The 18,995-nt window shown below is 47.2% G+C and overlaps 1 protein-coding gene across 1 annotated transcript in view; it reads left to right on the forward strand.

Annotated features, from left to right (window-relative positions):
* The window catches only part of lamb3 (laminin subunit beta 3), a gene marked incomplete at its 5' end in the record, with an annotated part of 90,675 nt that extends 73,737 nt beyond the window's left edge, over positions 1–16,938 (forward strand). The window contains 3 exon segments of the mRNA XM_084317121.1: positions 13,581–13,757; positions 14,477–14,639; positions 15,791–16,938. Of these exon segments, the coding sequence (XP_084173247.1) occupies positions 13,581–13,757; positions 14,477–14,639; positions 15,791–15,930 (480 nt within the window). The 3' untranslated portion in view covers positions 15,931–16,938.
* Positions 16,939–18,995: the final 2,057 nt, after the last annotated feature.

An 18,995-nucleotide genomic window follows, 5' to 3' on the forward strand; every position in this document is an offset into this window, starting at 1 on the left:
ACACACACACACACAGTCACACACATACACACACACCGAGTTGTAGTAGCGTTGTAGTAGATCTAGGTTAACCGCTGTTCCTGGAGTGGTAGTTGTAGAGTAGATCTAGGTTAACCGCTGTTCCTGGAGTGGTAATTGTAGAGTAGATCTAGGTTAACCGTTGTTCCTGGAGTGGTAGTTGTAGAGTAGATCTAGGTTAACCGTTGTTCCTGGAGGGGTAGTTGTAGAGGAGTGGTAGTTGTAGAGTAGTAGTAGCTGAAGTACAACCACACACACACACACACAACACAATAAACACATATACACACTAAACAACGATGCATACAGCAGAGGACATACTGTTAGACCGGAACCCGCTCATACAGAACCTCATACTCAAGGTAGGTGTCCGTTGGCAGAGGCGTACAAAGGCCGGGGACACAAAATGGCCTTCCGGAGGTACTTTTGATCTCGACGTATGCGAAGAGATGAATGTAATGATTCGTAACCACAAGCCAGGCGACAACAGCAAAAAGAGGTTGAGAAAGAGGACAGAAGAGTTGGGGGTAATGAAGCTCTACGCCCAGAAGGGGAGAGCATACAGGCAGGAAGCTTTAGCGCTAAACCAGAGAGAGGCGGATATAGGGAAACCAACATCCCCACCTTATGTCACGCAATTGCCGGTGGGCACTGTGACAATAAGAGGAGAATATGAGGAGACGGAATTAGGGACCCCTGCTAGGTCAGAACACGTCACTAGGTTAGAAACCCCCACTAGATCAGAGACCTCCCTTAGGCGAGATACCCCCCCTCCCAAACTGACCCCGCAGGACCTCTATCCGAAAAACCTGGCGGCATATGGCGAGACAGTACGTCGGAAGTTGTATGATGCAGAGGAAAAGGAGGTAGAGAACCTGGGCAGGCAGAGGGAGGGAGTCGGGAGGAAGTTAGAGGAAGAGGCCCGTCAAAATGTGGCACAGCAGACATCAGGGAAACACGGGGCGTGTGGCCACACTAAACTGTTGAATGAGGAGGAAGATGAGAATGACATAAAACCAGGACAGGAGAAAGGAAACATTACAGGAACCCTGACTTTCGCCCCTACATTCGTGGGAAGTGTGACGAGCACAGGCCAGTTTCCCCTGCTAATAAAGGGGAACGATATCTTTCACATGCCATGGTCACCTCTAGACATCGATGGTTTAATAGTAAGACTACCGGACCTTTCAGAAGGAGCCTCCAGGTGGATCACGCAGTTTGAGGAAAATACGTCATCTTTTCTGCTAGCAGTAGGTGACGTCAAATCCCTGTTGACGCGTTTGCTAGGAGTTGGTGCCTGCCGGGACATCATGGGTGACACATCGATGCGAGTGGCATGCGACACGCAGGCCCATGATGGAGACATATTCAACGCGCATAGAGCGGCGTTGTGGTACAAACTCAGGAATCAATATCCATCACGTATTAATCCGGCAAAACTGGCAGGCAACCCCATAATGGAGACGGAAGGGCCTGGCGCCTATGTGAACAAAGTACTGAAGGAGTGGAGAGGTGAGCTAGGACACAACCCAGAGATTGACCCGTTGCAGAGAACGATGTTTAGAGAAAGTGTGATGAGAGGGCTTCCAGAGGTGGTTAAGAATAGACTGGAAGACGTGGTGGGGTTAATGGACATGACTTATCCTTTGTTCTGTGCACATGTAACACATAGTGTGGAGAAGCAAAGGGCTCAGGAGCAGAAACTCAGGGATCAGGATAGAAATGACTCAAGGAAGTTAACTCAGCAACAACTGCAGCCCCAAAGGAGGTTGCAGGCAGTAATGGTGTCATCTGCGACCTCTCCACCCATGCAGGACCAGGGACCCCCGCCTGCACCTCAGGTAGTGAGAAGCTATGGCTATAGTTCACAGAACCAGGCGTTCAGGCGGCAGGCAGGGAATGGGCAATCAGGCCCACGGTTTACACAGGGACCGGGGAACGAACAACAGTTTCCCCGTTTCCACTGTTGGAACTGCGGCATGCAGGGACACAGGGAAATGAGATGTAGGCAACCATACCGTCCCGGCTCGGAGTATGGAAGACCCGTGCGCCAGGGGGAGTCACAAGGGCCCCACGACCAGGGGGAGACAGGAGGGCCCCGAAACCAGGGGGGTAATCACTAGGGGTGCCCAGAGAATGCGACGGGGGGAAATCAAATGATTGTGGTTTCCAAGGGAGCTGAGCAAGAACCTATTCTGCAGGTCCTAGTGGAGGGCAAATTAACAGAGATGATGGCAGACACTGGAGCAGGTTTTTCCTGCATAAAGCAAAAATACGCCGCTCACTTACCCCAGTCTGGACAGTATGTTCGGACGGTCGGATTCTCGGGAAAAACACAATTAATACCCACATCAGATCCAATCTCTATGACGTATAACAACAAGACCATAACAATACCTGTATTAATTTCGGACAGCACCCCGCGCAATCTCTTGGGACGAGATGCAATGTGTAAACTAGGCTGTAAAATCCTATGTACGCCTGAGGGGATTCAAATTGAACAAGACGTGTACCAAATGATGCTACAAGGGACGGGGGAGAAAGAGGCCACTGTGTTCTGGCTGGGCAACATAGATGCAGAGCTGCAAAGGGTCTGTGCCCCCTGGGAGCCATTTCTGAAAACCCAACTGCCTCAGTCTAGACAAACAAACATGGAGGCACATTGCACACTACAATATTTGACGAATAGTGACCTAGTTAGGAACAAGGCATGGTTGCAGGGACAGCCCGAGCAGGTGCAGATTGACTCATCTGCGATAATTGTAGGGAGACAGGGCGCGGCGTTGAGGGTTAACACGGGTAAGTATCTACGGGAACAACATAGACTAAGAGACGCCGCCCCACACATCACTCTGAGAATAAATCCTGGTTACGAATCCGAACATCTAGGTTCAATGATACAGGAATCCGAGACTCAAAGGTGGGTCTCCACGGAATCTCCGCTAATTTGGAACAGCGCAGATGGGAGTTTCATAAAAATAATGATTTCCTTTTCAGTTTTGGCAAAACCGCAAGTAATCAGATTACCAGGAGACCCTTGCGTTATTCCAGAGGCGGATGCTTTGCTGGAACAGGACATGTTGGCGCGCACCCCGGAACGGTTGTGGTCAAAACACGACACAGATGTGGGTCTAATATTGTCGGCACAGCCAGTGAAGGTCAGGTTAAAGAAGGGTTGTAGACCACCCTTTATCAGACAGTATACAATGAAGCCAGAGTCGGATGAAGCTATATCACATCAGATTAAGGGACTGTTAAAGGGGGGAGTGCTCGTCCCTTTCAAATCCAGATGTAATACACCTATCCACCCAGTGCTAAAGGCGGACAGGGCTAGGTACAGACTGGTACACGATTTGAGGGCGGTGAACGACGTGGTGTCTGGACCAGAGGCGGAAGTCGCTAATCCACACACCCTCCTGACAAACATCCCGAGTAGCTCGCAGTACTATACGGTCATTGATCTCACGCAGGCATTCTTCAGTGTTCCATTGGAAAAAGAGTCTCAGTATCTGTTTGCTTTTACCCACAGGGGGAAACAATACTCTTACACCCGGTTGCCACAAGGGTTCGCGCACTCGCCGCATTACTTCTCGAAGGCGCTCAAGGAAGACTTGCAAGGAGTGTGCGACACACTACTCAGCACGGTTTTACTGTATGCAGATGACATTCTAATCTGCTCGGATACACGTCAGCAGTGCCATGAGGACTCCATCAAAGTTTTGAGTGGATTAGCCGTGGGAGGCCACAAGGCATCCCGTTCAAAACTGCAGTACTGCCAGCCAAAAGTTGAGTACTTGTCTCGCGTCATTCAAAAGGGCATAAAAAGCATCTCACCCACGCAGCTCGAAGCTGTATCCAAGGCACCTAGGCCATTGACGGTCCGACAGATGATGACGTTTTTAGGGATGACTGGGTACAGCTCTGAGTGGGTGGAGGACTATACGATAGCGACAGCACCGTTGAGGATGATGATAAAAGAGGCGGGTACAGACAAGCTTCGCGCTCCCTTGACATGGACCGAGGAGGGGGAGGACGCGTTCATAAACATTAAGCGTCTGTTGTTACAGGCCCCTGCCCTGGCGCTGCCGGATTATGAGAAGTGTTTCCACCTATTCGTCTCACATAGAGCGCAGCATGCGACAGCTGTCCTGACTCAAACACAGGGGGGGAGTGGGAAAAAACAACCGATAGCATATTACTCTAGAGCTCTTTCGCCGGTAGAGCAGGGTCTGCCACCTTGTTATCAGGCCCTGGCCGCAGCACATTTGATGTATGAGAAGGCAACGGCCGTGACAATGGGATATGACATTTGCATTTGGACACATCACAAATTGGCAAACTTGATTGAAAGAGGCAAATTTGTTCTGACCAGCCAACGGCAACAGGCTTACATGAGGCTCCTGCAGTACTCGGACGTTACGATAAAAACATGCCACGGCAGTAACCCGGCGGATCTGGTACCACTCCCGAGCGAGGGTCAACCGCATGAGTGTGAGGTGGAGGTACAGGCTTTCGTGAAACTCCGTCCTGATTTGGGAGTCGACCCGCTCGCGATAGCAGAACTCTCACTTTTTGTGGATGGGTCCTGCTATCGGGAGGGGGAAAATTTAAGGTCAGGATACGCCGTCGTACAGTGCAAACCTAACGGAGAAACACTAACAAGAAAGGCCGAACAATGCATGCAACCATGTTCGGCCCAGCTTGCAGAACTAATAGCACTAACAGAAGCATGCATAATAGCTAAAGATCGCACGGTTAACATCTTTACAGACTCTGCGTATGCGCATGGCGTATGCCACCTATTCGCGGCCATTTGGAAGGCAAGAGGCTTTAAGAAATCGGACGGCTCACCGATCCTTCACCACAAGCAGGTTGTGGCGCTTATTCAGGCTGTAAAGTTGCCCAAAAGCATTGCTATCGTAAAGTGCCAGGCACACAGAAAAGACCTGTCCTTTGTGACGACGGGAAACAACGCGGCGGACGAGGCCGCGAAGGCGGCGGCTGCGGTGCCGTCCACGGCTGTTCTGATGTTTGCGGCCGAACTGACGACTGAGGTAACTGAGGATAATTTGAGTGATCTTCAGGACTCAGCCACGCAGGCCGAGAAACAGTCGTGGACGGAGAGGGGGGCTGTAAGGGGGGCAGATGGTCTGTGGAGGAGTCATAACGGTTTGATAGTCGCCTCCATCGATCTTCTGTCCTTAGTGATACCTGAGGCTCATGGTGTTGATCACTGTGGAAGAGCAGAGACCCTGAAACGAATCACGAAAATGGGATTTTGGTCCCCAAAGCTTCAGGCACAAATTGACGTTACACTAGCCAGGTGTTTAACATGCTTACAGGGCAATGTGCGCAAAGGAGTACCGACAGTGGCGGCTTACACACCCCTCCCTGAGGGACCATTCAGACATCTGATTATGGACTATACAGACATGATAACGCCAGTGCAGGGCAAACGATACCTCCTGGTAGTAGAGGACTGCTTTAGTCGCTGGATTGAGGCCATTCCATCTAAACACAAGAACGCGGACACAGTGATCAAGTTCCTGTGTCGCGAGGTCATTCCGAGATTTGGAATTCCCACGATATTACAAAGCGATAATGGCCGCGAGTTCATCGACAAGGTGGTTAAAGGGCTGATGCAGAAATTAGGTATAAGACAGCGCCTTTCCTGTGTCTATAGTCCCGGGTCGCAGGGGAAGGTGGAAAGGGCCAATCTGGTCATTAAAAACAAACTGTTGAAAATCTGTATGCAAACTAAGCTTAACTGGATTGATGCTTTGCCGCTTGCTCTGATGGCTATTAGAAGCAGCGTAAACCGCCAAACACAGCTAACACCGCATGAAATGCTTACAGGCCGCAGCATGCCAGCACCGCCATTTAGACACCTGGCTAGGGGCCCGGCATTAGATATTTTTGAGCAAGATCTGAAAAAATATCTTCAGCAAGTGACTAAAATACATGAAGCTGTGTTTCGACAGGAGCAGAGAAAGGAGAGAAAGGGGGAGAAGGAGGCGGAGAAGGAAGCCACCAAACCGAGACTGATCCCTGGGGACTTGGTCTTCGTAAAGGTCCACAAGAGAAAGTGGTCATCACCCCGGAGAGAGGGCCCGTACGAGGTGATCCGATCGACTGGAACGGCAGTCCAAGTCAAAGGATCAGCGACCTGGTTCCACTTCAATCACTGCATAAAGGCCAGCGGCGATCTCTTGGGGGATACAATCGATCGCAGTTATGCAGAACCCGACATGGAGGGTCCGAGACGGCAACTGGAAGGTGCAGTGCCTGCTGATGCTCCCGCAGATGTTGGCAGCAGTGTGCGGACGGTCGGCCGGGCACAACGACGTCATTAAGAACCGTCACGGTCGACCCGTCCTTGAGGATGACGGGTTTGAGTGGGTAGGAGTCCCACGGGGTCCCGCTCAGGCTCAAGTACCAGCAGACTTTCATGACCAGGCTCAGAATCAGGCGCCCCCTTTTCCCTCCATCGAGGAAGGGGGGGAGAAGATAAGACTACAACCAAACGGGGTGTTTCCCGTAGGACCGCAAGGGCATGTTTTTGATTTTGACCATTCCCCCGTTACAGGCGGGGATACTTACCATTATACTAACGAGCATCGGGTTGTGGGGGTAGATAGGAGAGTTGAGCCTGTCCCGAACCAATCACAGGGGACAGGGGTGAGGGGAAAAAGGGAGGTCAAGGACACTGAGTCGGAAGAGGTGGGGGGACAGGATATGTTCCAGAGGACAGCCGGAACGTTGAGGGACTCAGTGGGCTCACTCTGGGCCAGGTTGAGGGGTTTGCTTCCTTCCGGGGAACAAGATGGGGGCGACTATGACTATGACGAGGAAGACCCGGAGGCTGACCCGATGTATAGGGCGGCTTTAGGGAATGAGTGGTTTAAGTGGGTCCAGTACACGAGCGCGCAGAATCAGATAGAGGATTGTTATGTCTGCTCCAAGGCACGTCCGGATAGGCTGCTGGTGAAGGGCACGAAGTTCAGTTGGGCTCAGTGTGACAGGGACGCAGAGGCATGGGAGGGGCCCCATAATAGTCGCCCTTGGTGCGAGGCAGAGTGTTTGGGGTTTCTCGGCTCTAGTCGTTTTAAGGCGGCAGGAAACGTCACGGATTTCAAGGATGTCACTATGCGGGAACGGTGTAGGAAATTGGATGTACGTGTGCAGGGGGTTAGGGAGGGGATTAGGCACCCCGAACCTCTAGCCTCTAACAGGCGGCAGTGGGCTCGCAAGAGTCTGGGCGCACGTTAAACACACACTATAGTGCTGGGGAGAAACTGAAGGCCCTCGTGCGTAACGAGGTATGAAATAACATACCACTGTGGTACCGTCTAGTCGGCCCAGGAAACGTCGCACGTAAGTTGGTGTGGGCACTGGGTGGTACGTGGACGACAGTCCACACCTAGGAGCAGGGCGGTGCACCGGAAGGGGCACAGCTCCTGCCGTGAACAGGCAAGGCTGGCGAAAACGGTCAATATTTCCATGCCCGGAGCAAGCGGGGTGGGGACAAGACCGTCGGTTTCTAAACTGAGTGGCTGATAGGTACTACGGACAGTCAGCCGCTTGGGGTCCTGACTTGATGACGGACTATGAGGTCGCTATCGACTGGGTCGCCAGCCGGTTGGGAGAGCGTTATGACCCTGTTTATAGTCACAGACACGCGGGATGTGGGACCGTGAGTGACTGGACAACAGTGGCATGAATGCACCTGGCTCAATGTACAGTCAGGCCACAGTAACCTTACTAACCGATACAGGGTTAGTAGGCGAGTTGTGCTTCTGTGATCAGCAGGTTTGAAAAGAACCACTGGGAAGCAGAAGGATAAGGGGTGTCAATTCAGAGGAATCTGGATTGTCTCTCCTAAGGTTGGAAAGGGACCCAGCCTTAAACTGCACCTGAAGGTAAAATAAGGGGACTGCTTCCGTTCATGAGAGGAGACCTTACCGCCGGAAGTGGAGACCTGCATCTCTGTTGGGGGAGAGGGGCCGACGTCGGACAAGGCAGTCCTGAGAAAGGAGCTGGTTGTTGCGTCGTAGCGGACTGCCTAAACCTTACGGGGAGAGGTGCATCTAAGTAGGGGAAGGAGTGCATCCGAACGGGAGGAGGGTACTCTTAACTGGAAGGAGGTTAAAAGGGTCAAAGCGAGCGACGGGGTTGCCAATACCCAGAGGTGTCAAACTATGGCTGACCAAGGATTTCGAGTGCTTGCAAAAGGAGGGGACCCGGGATGTAGGGGAGGTGGCAGAGGGGCGGTGCACTACTATTTGGAGCATCACGACTAACTGTACGAAAGAAGGAAAGTGTGGACACGGGGTCGTGTTAAAGGGAGTGGATACCAACCCACGGCCTGTAGCTTGCCCTTTTCATGTCCAGGATATGGCACTGGCGGACCAATACTGGCTCTGCGGCGGTAGGAGGTTGAGGAATACACTTCCTTTAGATTGGTCAGGTAGATGTGCCCGGGTTCAGGCGATCATGCCAATGGTGGTCCTACCATTATCAGTGACGGAAGGACCTTCTGAGTCTCCTATCTCTCGAACGAAGCGTAGCTACAAGGCAGACCCAAGGGTGTATCTGGACAGCATAGGACAGCCAAGGGGCATTCCAGCCGAGTTCATGGCTAAGAATGAGATTGCGGCAGGGTTTGAGTCTATTCTGCCATGGATATCGGTCAATAAGAACACCGGGTGGATCAACTATTTGTTTTACAATCAGCAGCGGTATCTCAATTACACCGAGGAGGCGTTGGATGCAATGGGGGACCAGATGCACGCGACCAGTACGGTGGCGTGGCAGAATAGACAGGCTCTGAACTGGTTAATGGCGGAGAAGGGTGGAGTCTGTTCCATGTTTGGACAGTACTGCTGCACATTCATTCCGACGAATGTGGGGCCAGGGGGAAAGTTCTCCGAGGCCATGGCTAAGCTGAAGGATTTGAGGGAGGAATTGAGGGGGAATTCTGGCCGGAATGAAGAATGGTGGGGGAGTGGGGTGTTGGAAAGATTGGGACAGTGGGGAAGCATAGTGATGCAGACGGGGATATCCATCGGGGTGGCAGGGTTGATATTGGTTCTCCTTTTCTGTTGTGGTATGCCTCTCTTGGGTAGGCTGGTAACTTCACACGTAACGAGCCAAATGCTGATGGTGGGACAGAAAGAGATTGAGCCACAAATCGGGCCATATCCTCAGCTTTATGCTGCCTTAGAGGGAGACGAGGGGATAGAGGATTAGGGGTATGGTGAGGTAGGGACATTTTCTTTTTGTTGGTTCTTTCCTTTAAGGGTGACGGGGGATGGTCTGAGCGCAGTTTTGTTGGTTTATTCCTTTAACTAGGAATTTTAGTCTGATTTTCTAATGATCCTTCGGCATAGAGATTGCAACCATTGAAAATCATTGCATTGTTTTTTATTTTTTTTATTATTTTTTGTTTATTTTACTTGTGGTCCTGGTCAAACCGGAATGGGAAGGGGCATCGGCAGAGTGTCGGTTCTGAGCCTGAGGAAGCATTGAGAAGAAGTGGTCGGGGGATCGGTTCTGGGGACTGGAGGGACAAAAGGGGGGGGCTAACGCAGTGGGCAAGATGGGCACCTCCCGTCGAAGATGGGGGGACACGTGGTGAGGTCGGTACCAGCGCCTCCCGTCCAGGCATGGGGACATGCTTCTACGAGGACTGGAGGTGTGGCGTGGTGGTTGCTGTATTGGCAAAATGTGACTTTTGGCAATACGGTGAGGAGACTATGGCGTGGGCATGGAAGGGGGGCTGAGCGATGGACACTGGGACTCAATGTTATGGAAGAGACAATGTCATTTTTTTTGGGAGGGATGTTCTATGTTTAGTTCTGACGGTCAACTTCTCCTTTCCCTGATGAGAGTTGCGGTTTCCGGCCGGAACTGTGGCTCATTTGGTAAGCGGTGGAGGTTGGGGGGATTTGTCTGTCAGGTTAGGATTATAAATTTTTTTATTTTTTTTTGATGTTTTATTATTACTCTTGTTTTGAGCGGTTTTGTGTTTATTGTGAGAACGGTAGTCAGCTTTTGTTGGTCCGTTAGGGGTCCAGTGAATGAAGTAAGGTTTCTTGTTTAGTTAGACGTTCACATTTTCTTGGTTATATGATTTGGGTGGGACTAGGGATAGCCCCAAATGGGGGAATGTTGGGGAAAATGTGTATACGAGGGTGGAGGTAGGAAAGGGGTTAGTCTTGACTAGTTTAATATAGGTCAACTAGCAGGGCTCAAAGACACTAGGGCGACAGTCTGGCTGATGTTCTTAAAACAGCCTCAAGATAGTAGATGGACATTTCAGCACATCATATCGTGTGTTCTAATCTTGTGTCTTTTCTCTCTTACACACATACACAGCACACACACAGACACAGCACACACACACAGACACACACAGTCGCACAGACATACACACCGACACACACACACATTCCCTGTGTCACAATACACACATACAATACACACACGTCTGTACACAGACGCACACACACACAGACACACACACACATACACACACACACACACAAACACACATATCTCACTCTCTCTTCATGTTCTTAATGTTTTACATCATATCGTGTGTGGATATCATATCTTGCTTATCTCTCCTCATGTTCTCTCTCTCTCCAATGTTAAATCTACGTATCATCTTAATGTACGTCATGTCAGATCTGACATGATGTGACACGTCATCATATCTGTCATGGGGGCAGGACTGAGAGGGGATTTAGGGACAGGCAAAGGGTTCCAGGACAGAGTGTTTTTTGTTCAAGCTGTGGCGATCATCTTTGACCCATAGCTCTTGCTGTTAACGAACTTCTTTTCTTAAATAAATTACCTATTTGTTACAATTGGAAATATCGTCTCCTGCTGTGTCAAACAACCTTTCCACAACATTAGCTACAGTTTGGTTAGCTTCAGTTTGGTTAGCTACTGCTTGGTTAGCTTCAGTTTGGTTAGCTACTGCTTGGTTAGCTTCAGTTTGGTTAGCTACTGATTGGTTAGCTTCAACTTGGTTAGCTACTGATTGGTTAGCTTCAACTTGGTTAGCTACTGCTTGGCTAGCTTCAGCTTGGTTAGCTACTGCTTATCTAGCTTCAACTTGGTTAGCTTCAGCTTGGCTAGCTTCAGCTTGGCTAGCTTCAGCTTGGTTAGCTACTGCTTATCTAGCTTCAACTTGGTTAGCTTCAGCTTGGCTAGCTTCAGTTTGGTTAGCTACTGCTTGGTATGCTTCAGTTTGGTTAGCTTCAGCTTGGCTAGCTTCAGCTTGGTTAGCTACTGCTTGGCTAGCTTCAACTTGGCTAGCTTCAACTTGGCTATCTTCAGCTTGGCTAGCTTCAGCTTGGTTAGCTACTGCTTGTCTAGCTTCAACTTGGTTAGCTTCAGCTTCGCTAGCTTCAGTTTGGTTAGCTACAGTTTGGTTAGCTTCAGTTTGGTTAGCTACTGCTTGGTTAGCTTCAGTTTGGTTAGCTACTGCTTGGTTAGCTTCAGTTTGGTTAGCTACTGCTTGGCTAGCTTCAGTTTGGTTAGCTACTGCTTGGTTAGCTTCAACTTGGTTAGCTACTGCTTGGCTAGCTTCAGCTTGGTTAGCTTCAGCTTGGCTAGCTTCAACTTGGCTAGCTTCAGCCTGGTTAGCTACTGCTTGGCTAGCTTAAGTTTAGTTAGCTTCAGCTTGGCTAGCTTTGGCTTGGTTAGCTACTGGGAGGTCGGGGGTCAAGGACTACAGCCCCCTCAGCATCGACGGGGCACCGGTTGAGAGAGTGAACAGTTTCAAGTACCTCGGAGCCCACATATCCAAGGACTTGACATGGACCACACACATTGACAGTGTTGTGAAGAAGGCACGACAACGCCTCTACTTCCTCAGGCGCCTAAGGAAGTTCCAAGTCAGTCAGAAGATCCTTAGGAACTTCTACTCATGTACAATAGAGAGCATCCTGACCGGCAACATCACCTCCTGGTTTGGGAATAGCACTGCACAAGACCGTAGCAGACTACAAAGAGTGACACGTTCAGCCGAACGCACAATTGGAGGGGGGCTTCCCACCCTCCAGAACATTTACAACAAGCGGTGCAAGGGGAAGGCTAAGAGAATTATTAAGGACTCGAGCCACCCGAACAACTGCTTCTTTGAACTGCTGCGGTCAGGCAAGCGATACCGGAGTCTTAAGGCGAGCACAGAAAGACTCAGAAGAAGCTTTTATCCCCAGGCCATCAGGCTGCTAAACGAACAATAATCACTATGCAACAACCATCAAATGCACACAGCACACACACCCACACGCACACACTCACTCAAACAAACAACACACTGCAGCACCCACTCTCCACACTTTAGATCACACAAACACACTTACACTTTATATTTATTGATAAAGGATTTGCACTACAACTCGTACACCTACTGTGAATTGTACCTAAATTGCACCTCGTCCCATTTCTCCATTTCTGCCTTGCACTATATAGTATTGTATATTAGTACACTGCACAGTATTGTATATTGTATGGTAACTACGTCTATTCTGTATCGAACATTGTACATATGTCTAAACTGAACACTGTGACCTCATTTTTTTACTTCTAATTTTACTATGTTATTTTATTTCATACTTATCTTGTCTTGCACAGTCTCTGGAGCGCAACAGTAAGAAGCATTTTGTATAAAAGTATTCTGTACTTCTGTATGACAACTATTAAAGAAACTTGAAACTACTGCTTGGCTAGCTTCAACTTGGCTAGCTTCAGTTTGCCTAGCTTCAACTTGGCTAGCTTCAGTTTGGTTAGCTTCAGCTTGGCTAGCTTCAACTTGGCTAGCTTCAGTTTGCCTAGCTTCAGCTTGGCTAGCTTCAGTGTGGCTAACTTCAACTTGGCTAGCTTCAACTTGGCTAGCTTCAGCTTGGCTAGCTTCAACTTGGCTAGCTTCAGTTTGGCTAGCTTCAGTTTGCCTAGCTTCAGCTTGGTTAGCTGCATGTTTTTTAAACGTAGCCTATGTGTGCGAAGACGCTCTCTGATTGGCTAGCCGCGTACAGCGAAGACCCTCTCTGATTGGTTTAGCGCCGAAGGGTCTCTTCCGCCTAACCCTAACCCTAACCCTAACTCTAAGCATAACCCACTTCGAAAGAGGGCCAAAACATAACCACTTTGAAGCAGAGAATATACAAGGCGGAAGAGACCCTTCGGCGCTAAACCAATCAGAGAGGGTCTTCGCTGTACGCGGCTAGCCAATCAGAGAGCGTCTTCGCACACATAGGCTACGTTTCAAAATCACGCTGGTTAGCTACTGCTTGGCTAGCTTCAACTTGGCTAGCTTCAGCTTGGCTAGCTTCAGCTTGGCTAGCTTCAACTTGGCTAGCTTCAGCCTTATTAACAGACATTAAGACCAGCATCGATACAAGTAACAATAATTCTACATGCCGGCTAGATGTATTCGAATGATGTCACTGCAGGTGAGTGGGTCTAACTCTACAGGGCACAGAGTAGCACCGTGACATAAAGAAAAAGAAAAAGAAACTCATGCTGTAGTATCCCGTCCCTACTATCAGACGAAGGCCCAGCTGAGCCCAGCGGAAAGGACCCTGAGGGAAGTGTCTGCTCTGGCCGAGGGGATGAAGCCTGACCTGGTCGACCTCAGGACCCTGCTCCTCTCTGCAGGCCGCCTGGCCGATGAGGCCTCAGGGGAGGCCCAGAGCGCCAAGGAGGAGGCCGCCGCTGCAGCCAGGGTAAGGACCTGTGTGTGTGTGTGTGTGTGTGTGTGTGTGTGTGTGTGTGTGTGTGTGTGTGTGTGTGTGTGTGTGTGTGTGTGTGTGTGTGTGCGTGTGTGCGTGTGTGTGTGTGTGTGTGTGTGTGTGTGTGTGTGTGTGTGTGTGTGTGTGTGCGTGCGTGTGTGTGTGTGTGTGTGTGTGTGCGTGCGTGCGTGCGTGCGTGTGTGTGTGTGTGCGTGTGTTTGTGTGTGTGTGTGTGTGTGTGTGTGCGTGTGTGCGTGCGTGTGTGTGTGTAGGATCAAATAAGATAAGATAATATATAAGACGAGACGAGACGAGACGAGATAAGATAAAGATAGTATAAGTATACGTCTTTATTTGTCATCAGATTAACACACAGTTTAAACAAAGGTGCAGATGAGGGTCTGTAGGCCATATTGGCTATATTATGTACATAATAATTTGAATCTGAATGTAGTTCAGATTGTTTTTGTTTGACAGGAAAGTCAGCATTACCAGCCACACCCAGCATGTACCAGCATTTGGCTAGTAGGGACTTGTGTTCATTTCAAACCATGCTTTTGTGTGTTTGTGACCGACTCATTCTTCATCCTTTCACGTGTGTGTGTGTGTGTGTGTGTGTGTGTGTGTGTGTGTGTGTGTGTGTGTGTGTGTGTGTGTGTGTGTGTGTGTGTGTGTGTGTGTGTGTGTGTGTGTGTGTGTGTGTGTGTGTGTAGGAATTAGCCATCCTGGAGAATCAGCTGAAGCTTCTAAAGAGTGTAGATGCCAACAGTGGGCGTGGCGACGGGGCCGGCTCGGCGGGGGATCGCGTCAAGCGGCTGCGGGACGATGCCGTTTCTCTGGCCAAAGACACCGCGGGCATGATGGAGGCCCTCTCAGGTACATTAAAACATTAAAAGTTTCCTTTAAAAATAAATATATATATATATTATAGGGCTGACCCCTATTAATCGATTAGTCGACTAATCGGTCGAACGGGGCCATAGTCGACTGGCCAACCTCTTAGTCGAATATAAAAATAAAAAAATATATATATATATATAATTTTTTTTATTTTTTTATCATTTTTTTCAAAAGAAAAGAGACATAGCAGCGTGGCTAACGCTAATGGCACGCATACCAGAGGCTAACTGCCTACGAAAACAGGCACAGAGGCACTGAAAGAGGATTTCACCATCTAATGAACACACTAGACTAGACAAATATCAAGATGTATCCATCAGTGGACCAATTGCATGCTTTTGCAGAGGACAAGAAGCCTTCAGTTGACTTCTTCAGACATTAAGCACCCCCCACAGCCCAAATGGAATGATACAATAAAAAATTAAATAAAAGATTATATTTTTTATTTATTTTTTTAAGTCGACCAATAGTCGACTAACGGCAAATTTTGGCCAATCCTAGTCGACCATCCAAATCCTTAGTCGGGGACAGCCCTAATATATATATATTAGGGATGTCCGATATTATCGTCCGATATTGGCTTTAAAATGTAATATGGGAAATTATCGGTATGGGTTTTCCAAAAAATATATACAATTTCTTTTTTTTACATTTATTTATCCATTATTTACCCAGGCAAGCAAGTAAGAACAAATTCTTATTTTATTTATTGTCAAAAGTATGCATAATGTTGTGTTAATTCCACGACAATAATTACCTGAAATTATTCCGTTTTTTTGGGTGGGGGAAACCCTGCTTATATCGGTATCAGTTGATATCGGTAAAAAAGTCAATATCGAACATCCCTAATGTATATATTTGTAATATGTACATTGTACATTTTTGTAAATACAATAATATATTACTTATTTGTAAATACCTCAATATATTACTTATTTGTAATGTGTACAAGATTGGGTTGTGACAATACATTCACATCAGTCTCTCTGCTTCCCTCCCTCTCTCATCTCTCTCTTCCTCTCCCCCTCTCTCTCTCTCTCTCTCTCTCCCCCTCTCTCTCTCTCTCTCTCTCTCTCTCTCTCTCTCTCTCTCTCTCTCTCTCTTTCTCTCTCTCTCTCTCTCTCCAGATAAAGCGGACTCTTTGAGGAGGCTGCAGGGCCTGGTTCTTCAGAAGTCACAGAGACTGGGTGGTCTGGACGCCAAGCTCCAAGGCATCCTGACCGAGCTGCTCGCCAAGGCCAAGTTCCTCTCCACCTGCATGGTCTGAGGGGGCTAACGGCGCTCCAGGCAGCAGTTCCAGATTCCGCCACCGGGTGGAGCTCCATGCCCTGATTTGACCCGAACAGAAGAAGCAGCACGATGGTCTCTCTTCATGACTAGGGAGGTCAACCGTTTTTCTGACGCCACTGATATATTTTAAAAGATAAATCGGTGGTAGAGCCATTATTATTATTTTATTTAATATTATTTAAATAGCATATTCCACCTCTGTGAGATGGTCTACAACATAAAACAATCGAAACGTAATTTTTTTAGTGGCGAAATAAATAAATAATAATTTTGTTACAGCAACTTCCTGTAATCACTTGACCCGCTATAAATCCAATATAGCAGCGCAAGATGACAGTAAAACAGCAGCGAACAGCTTGCGCCGCTTTGGCCTCATTGGATTCCTAATAGGTGACGGCGCACCCATTGCTTTTTGGTTAAAAACTCAAAAGTCCAAAAACCGAAAGAATAACCCAATCTCACACGGTTGTAGTCGAGACTTGGGGCAACATTTGGATGTAAACACCTTGTTGTTGGCTCCTATTTATGGGGAGTAGCCATTTTAATGAAATTCGCTGATGCCATTTTGACAGGCATTTCTCCAACAAATAATCAACCCACAAACGCCATTGTGTACACACAGGGGTTCTCTATACTATTGTTTGTTCTACCAGTTGAAAGTATCGTCTGCGACTGGCTTTTTGTGAGCGAAGTGCATGGCCCGAAAATGTAAGGAGGTGAAACTGCGTTCTGAACAGCATTGTGGGCGGAGCTCCTGTTTGATTACATGACGTCAGAACATTTGACCTTTGACCTTCCTACTAATAATCACGTCAACCGATGGACTTTCTTCAACATGACATCAACCAATGGGCTTCTTCCATGTGTACCTTCAGAAGGGTTCTCATCGATGGTTTATATCCTCAGCTCACTAGGAGTGCATTCAGTGCATTTAGCTTTTATTTCTCAGAGCAACGGTTCACATCGATACAGTCAGTTGTGAATATTCCAGTACATCGTTATCGGGGGGGGGGGGGGGGGGGGGGGGGGAAGAGAAATGTTACATAATTTATCAAATTTTCCATTTTGTATTTCACAGAATTCAATGTCTATAATTGACGTCAATAATGTGTTAGTTTATCAGTTTGAATATTGTCTTGGTCTGTATATGAACAGGGGTGGAAGGAAACCTTTGACTCAACCCGCACTGTTTTGTTTACTTGTATGTTACTTGAGTATACGTCCATATTGTAAATGTTATATTTTAACTTTATATTTCAAAGAATATTTATAGGTTTTACCTTTTACATCAGCTGCTACATGATTTATAATAATAAACGATTGTAACAATTGATCCACTTTGTCTGAATGCTCCAGTTAAATATGAGTTTCATAGACCTTTATGAAAAGTGCACCGTCGACGTTCAAACCTGCCAACTTAAAGAGGAAAAAACTATAGTGCTGATCACCATAAATAAATGTACTATATAAAATGTAATAATAATAAAAAAAAAAAAAAAGCCTTCAGAGGGCAACACTCCCAAGTAATAATACAAGAATGTCATAAAGAGCATGTATGTTTACTTTTGATAACGGGAAAAGCTCCCATCCACCAGACATTCACACACTGACGGCGAAGGCGACCATGCAAGGTGCCAACCTTAGTAGTGTAGTAATGTACATCTGGTTAATAATAATAATAATAATAATAATAATAATAATAATAATAATAATAATAATAATAATAATAATAATAATAATAATAATAATAATAATAATAATAATAATAATAATAATAATAATAATAGCACCTTTCATACAATAATTGCAGCTCAAAGTGCTTTTTTAGATTAAACTGTACATGTGATTAAACAAGGTATAAAATATATAAATTAGTACTACTGAGTAATAGTGATAATCAGATGTATGTACAGAGTTGTAGTATTATACAGCGATACAAGTATAAAGACACAATGGTAGTAAGTCATACTGGCCAGCAGCATAACTAGTAACTAAGAGTAGGTAAGGGATACAGATATAGATTATCTACAGATATGTAAAAAGGATGGTGCGGCTGGGTAGCGCAGCGGACTAAGCGCCTGCTTACCACCGCAGAGACACTGGTATCGAATCCAGCTGTCAGCGGTACCGCCGGCTTGGTCGGTCGTCCATACGAACACAATTGGCAGTGTTAGTGGGTGGGAAGCCGCGGTGGGGTGTGTATCCTGGTCGTTGTAAACAGCGACTCCTACAGGTCGGTCGGGGCGCCTGCTCAGCGAGGAAGGGAACTGGGGGAAGTAGTGTGATCCTCCCACACGTTACGCTCCCCCAGTGAGAGTCCTCGCTGTCAGATGAAAAGAAGCGGCTGGCTGACTCCGCATGTATCGGAGGAGACATGTGATAGTACTGTATCTATCAACCCTCCCTAGACCGGCAAGTGGGGGGAAAATGCACGCAACGACCAGGAAGGGAATTGGCATAACGACTAAATTGGGATGGGAGAAAAATACAGAAAAAAGGGGAGAAAAAGTAGATTAAAAAAAAGATATGTAAAAAGGATTATATGCAGGTATGTACAGACAGATGTGGATATATATATACGGTAAGAATAAATATATACGGTATATATAGAATTATTGTACATGCTATCATGCAGAGTTAAATGTAGGTGTAACAAGAAGGAGGAGGCCGGGCGATTATGGGTATTTTAATATTTATTGATAAAAGGAAATAATGTTATTATTATACAATATATTTAAACATACATTTTCAACAATTACTACAAGAATATATACAAAATGTACAGCATTGTATTGGCACTTGTGAAGAAACATTCACCCTTTACTCAAAGCAGTCCCCTTGAGCCATGTGATCACATATAATTTATATTCACTCAGGTGACCTTACAGTTTAGTGAAAGCCTTTATATATGACATTATATATGTGTATAATATATATGACATATATGTCATTCACCCTTTACTCAAAGCAGTCCCCTTGAGCCATGTGATCACATATAATTTATATTCACTCAGGTGACCTTACAGTTTAATGAAAGCCTTT

Source organism: Notolepis coatsorum (assembly GCF_963971535.1).
Source record: "Notolepis coatsorum genome assembly, chromosome: 6".
Classification (NCBI taxonomy): domain Eukaryota; kingdom Metazoa; phylum Chordata; class Actinopteri; order Aulopiformes; family Paralepididae; genus Notolepis; species Notolepis coatsorum.